This window comes from Hemicordylus capensis, chromosome 5, assembly GCF_027244095.1.
Source record: "Hemicordylus capensis ecotype Gifberg chromosome 5, rHemCap1.1.pri, whole genome shotgun sequence".
NCBI lineage: Eukaryota > Metazoa > Chordata > Lepidosauria > Squamata > Cordylidae > Hemicordylus > Hemicordylus capensis.
Genome location: NC_069661.1, coordinates 124,262,229 through 124,266,850, shown reverse-complemented (window position 1 = coordinate 124,266,850; position 4,622 = coordinate 124,262,229). Strand labels below are relative to the sequence as shown.

The 4,622-nt window shown below is 53.7% G+C and overlaps 1 protein-coding gene across 1 annotated transcript; it reads right to left on the bottom strand.

Annotated features, from left to right (window-relative positions):
• Positions 1 to 2,291: 2,291 nt before the first annotated feature.
• On the bottom strand, positions 2,292 to 4,009 carry LOC128325685 (homeobox protein HMX2-like). The gene is made up of 2 exons (XM_053251339.1): positions 3,758 to 4,009; positions 2,292 to 2,994 (listed from the first exon to the last, which is right to left on the bottom strand). Exons 1-2 carry the CDS (start codon positions 3,963 to 3,965, stop codon positions 2,399 to 2,401), a joined length of 804 nt encoding a protein of 267 aa, XP_053107314.1. The 5' UTR covers positions 3,966 to 4,009; the 3' UTR covers positions 2,292 to 2,398.
• Positions 4,010 to 4,622: the final 613 nt, after the last annotated feature.

The window sequence follows — 4,622 nt, the reverse complement described above, 5'->3', positions numbered from 1 at the left end:
CCAGACCAGCCCCCCAATATGGGGTGCCAGTCCAAGTTAGGACTGAACTGAACCTAATTCGAATGGAACTGGTTCAGAACCATTTGGCTATGCTTGTAAAGAGGAATCCAGTGAAGATTCCCCTTTACAAACAATGAGGGGACCCTGCCTTTAAAATACTAATGGTGGCCGGGAAGGGGGCAGCAAGAGGGCACCACCTTACCATCAGCAGTGGCTCCTCTAAACTCTGGACCTGGTCGGTGCTCCCAGCAGTGCAGGCCAGTTCCAGCCTCCATGCATGTGTAGAGGCCATCTGTGTTACCTCGGTGCATACGTGGAGAGTACGTGGAGAGTATTCGTGTGATGACACAAATTTGCATCATCCCACAAATAGCCTACACATATGTGTGGAGATCATGCAAATGGTCTCCATGCATGTGCTAAGGCTGGAACTGGGCCACACTGCTGGGAACACTGGTCCCAGTCTGGAGTTTAGAGGAACTGCCACCAGAAACACACACACACACACACCTGCAAGCCACCATTAGGAAGTATTTTAAAGGCAGGGATCCCACCCCCCTTTTGCTTGTAAAGGTGAGTTCTCACTGGATTCCCATTTAAAAGCAAACCCCTCGAATCGAATCAAACCTGTTCTGAACTGGTCCAACCTGGTTCGACTGTCAAACCGAACTGGGGCCCAGTTTGACTCCGTGGTCTGGTTTGAATTCAGCTCAAATTCAAACAGATCCGCCAGAATCGGTTCCATGCATACCACTACGTACACTTTAGGTATCTAGAAACATTATAAGGCTAACAGACAGGGCAACTGCCACCACAAAGTCTTATGCCATAATAAAATGTTTCCGTCAGCACTTCCTTATGTCTTTAAAGTGCCACAAGAAGCTTTGTCATTTTCAAAGGAAAGTGTATAATACTGAGTTTTTCTAGAGAAATTCAGATTTGATTGAAGAGAAAATTTGTGTTTGCAGGGTCACTTTTGCACTAGGGTTGAATCCTTTCTGCACTTTTAAAGAGAACATTCACTGTCTCTAGCCTTCTTTCTAAAGGTGATTAGAATTTGAGTCAAGGCGCTTGGCAAGTCAGTTACATTCAGAAGTAAATCTACTAATCCTCCTCCTGAAAAAGGTGGAACATAGAATGCTGAGCTACAGCATTATTTCTAGAGAATTGCAATGGCAATACTTTACACTTTCACAAATCCAGCCACATGTACTTAAAAACAATACTTCTGTTAGTCGCTTGAAGAATACCTGCCTGTTATGTTTCAGATGGAAAGTGGTTGGTTTGGTGAGTATGGGTGTTCCTCTCGGCCTCCACTACAGAAAAGTAAAAGGCAAGTCCACACTTTAAAAAAAAAACTTCTGTGTTGAAAATCTACCATTTTATTACACCAATTGAACAAACTTTGCACACAAATACCTGAATGAGTGGTATAGAATGTTACACAAGACCAATGGAAAAAGTTGGAGGGCAAAGAAGTCATTTTATTTCAACAGATAACAGCAGTGGTGCTCCTATGCAGAAGTCCAGGACCTCCCCAGCTGCAGGGGCCTGCCAAATCCTCTGTAGTCTGTTCTGAGTGGTGTGGTAGTTTAATTTGCAGGGGAGAATTAATTTGATGATGCTTAATTTGCAGGGGAGGGGGGCCTCCAAAGGCCTTTAGGTCCAGGCTCCAAAATTACTTAGGTGCACCTCTAGATAACAGCCACCCTTTCGTTCTGGACTGGCCGCTGCAGCTTCTTCGTATGTTCCTTTGCTTTTGCTTTGCTCAGGGCTTCCGGCAAAGTGAAGATCTGTTAAACAAAACAAAACAAATCAAAACAGCACTGAAATCAGTAAGTTAAGATGTTTTGGGCAGTTAAGAGACCCTGACAGAATCTCATCCTAGTGAGCCTCTTTGGTTCTTAAACACTGCAATTGAAGAGTAAGGAAGGTCTCACTTTTCGTAGAAAAAGTAACAACAGTCTTGTAGAAACACATTATACACAGAAGAGAAAGCAGAAATAGCTGGCGGCCAAGAAGTTTGCTCTTCTTGAGCACTGATGATCATCCTCTTGTATCTGTTACTGGTAACCGTTAATAAGGCTGAGGGCAAATGAGGCCAGATCTGCGATGAGGAAATGCAGCAGAAGAAGGCGGTGTGGGGGACTCTTCTCAAATCCATTTGTTTGCATAGCTTACTATGGTCGCTTACCGAGAGACTGTCTATTGCCTCGTCGATCGTGAGCTGAAGAAATTCCAAGGATAGTTAAGAAAAGCAGCAAAAACGACGGAGTTGTTTTGGCGGCGGTTCTGTGGTGCAATAGGAGGTGATGTAAGCAGAGCCGACCCAGTCCCGTGGAAAAGGGACCGTCTCGTAGATCCTCATCCGAACACCGGGGCACTGGAGAGGGATCGGTTATACATCGCCATTCACAAGGCTGAAATACTTGCCAGAATTTGGGAAGCAGAGGCAAGGGATGGCGCTTCCCGGGTAAAGCAGAGGGAGAGAAATAGACATCGCTGCTGGGAGCAAACAGCGGTTGAAGAAGGCGCTGCCTTTGTACAGGGCAGGGAAAGAGAGGGCCAGCGCCGCGCCCGGGGCGACTCTCCCCACTTCCCCGGACGGCGGCTCCGGGAGGGCAGCAAGAGGGGCCTCCAAGTCTGCGGACATCTGTCTCTTGAGCTTATTCCGGCGGTTCTGGAACCAGATCTTCACCTGGGTTTCGGTGAGCTGCAGCGAGCTGGCCAGGCAGGCCCGCTCGGCACTGCTCAGGTAGCGCTTCACGTCGAATGTGGCCTCGAGCTGGAGCACCTGGCTCTTGGAGAAGATGGTGCGCGTCTTCTTCTTGGGGGCGGCCGCCAGCAGCCGGCCGCTCGCTTTGCCGCAGCTCCAGACCAGTTCTCGGGGGAAGGGCTCCGGGGCGATGATGCCGTAGCCCAGGTCCTCGGGCCCCGGGGAATCGGCTCCGAGTCCTCCCGTCCCGTCCTCAGTGAGCCAGCCGGTCCCCTGCCCTGCAACGGCAACGCAAAGGTTAGCTAGCCGAGACACTCCATCCGGACGAAGCGCCCGGGGTCGCGCAGGGGTGCGTGCGTGTGCGCGCGCAAGGGTGTTTGGGAACGCGCTTTCTTTTGGAAAGGCTGAAGAAGGGGGCTGCTCAATTGGGGGGGGGACAAACTGGAGGGGAAAACCTGGAGCTTCGATCAGGCGGGACGGGGAGGAGCCCCAGAAACGCGAGGAGGGGGGCGCTGCGCTTGAGGTGCTAGCTTGTGCTCCCTCCCCGCTGCCTCTCCCAGCCCACCACCACAGCCTGAATCCTTCCTAGTCGCTGCAGAGCAATGTCCCTTCTCAGTGCCACCCCGTCCTCCGAAGAGCGCAGGCCGCCCGCTCGTCCCCAAGTATCTTGCACAGGGCAACTGGCGCTCACTGCCCTGAGCCGGGAAACCAGAACGGGTGGGAGGGTGATCGAGAGGCGCGCGCACAGAGAGAATTGTCCTCTGGAAAAGAGGACGGGGGCCTCTTGCACCTTCCAGCGACGCGCAGAAGAGGGCATTTCAGCAGCTGCTGCCGCTTCTCTTTCTCCTGCCCGACAGGCTGCACCGGCGGAGATGCTGTGCATCTCTTCACGGTTCAGGAGACCACACCAGCCCCCTCTTCCATACCGCAGCCCAACGCACACACCCTCAGGGCTCGTCGCCCCGCCCAATTCCTCCCCCAACACCCCCAACAGAAATAGCCTAGAGGGAGATCAGCTCCCCTACAAAGTTGCCTCAGTACCCCGAGTGCCGAAGTGCTTCCCCGGCTCCTCTTCTTCCAACAGCAGCTCCTCTACTTCTGCCTGTCTGGAGCGCCCCTTGCCGGGTTCCTGCTTCAGGATGCTGTCGATGGCGAAGGGCAGCTGCGGACGAGGCAGTGGCTGCTCTTCCCTCTCCAGCCGCCTCATGCCCGGCTTGGCGGCGGCCCTCCGCCGCAGCAGCCCTGCCATACGCCACGGGGCTGCGGCCCCCCCGGGCTCCAGACGCGGGCTGCTCCTTCGCCACCTTCTTGCCTCTGCCGCTTCCGGGCTGCACCATTCCGAGGGGAGGCACCGGTGGCTGAGGAACTGCTGCAAGGAGGAGGCAGCTGCCGGGCGGCCCGGAGTGGCGCTGCCGGCGCGGATTGGCTGCCCAAAAGCGAGCGTGAGGGGCGGGGACAAACTGGGCAGACACCAGGCGAGAGAGAGGCGGCTGAGGGAGGGAAAGCGACTCCCGGGCCTGAGCGAAGAGGAATTGGCAACAGGAGCGCGGGGGGGGGGTAGTAGGGGCAAATTGCGTTTCTGTGGGGTGCGGGGGGGGGGCTCAGCTTTGTCTCACCTAACATGTTAGGTTTCTGAAAGACGAATAAAGCTGTTCTTCACATTCATGCTCCCGTCCTGAACATAAATGGAATTGCGCCCAAGGGAAACGCTCTATAGTGATAATAATAAAACAATCATCATATATTGATGAAAGTCGAGGGAAGCACTCCGAGTCTGTGGAAAGTGCCTCTCTTCAGGCTTCCCCAGAGAAGTCCAGCAATGGAGGAGAGGCGAGCTGCTGGCCGGGGGGGAGGCATTTACCCCCTCTCGCCCCGGGCACCACCTATGGAAGGTGAAGGGAAGGTC

Excerpts from the sequence above, each read along its gene's own strand:
- LOC128325685 (XM_053251339.1), bottom strand. The coding sequence starts at position 3,965 with ATGGCAGGGCTGCTGCGGCGGAGGGCCGCCGCCAAGCCGGGCATGAGG. Across the intron at positions 2,995-3,757 it reads GAAGCACTTCGGCACTCGGG|GGCAGGGGACCGGCTGGCTC; the intron begins GTACTGAGGCAA and ends TTGCCGTTGCAG.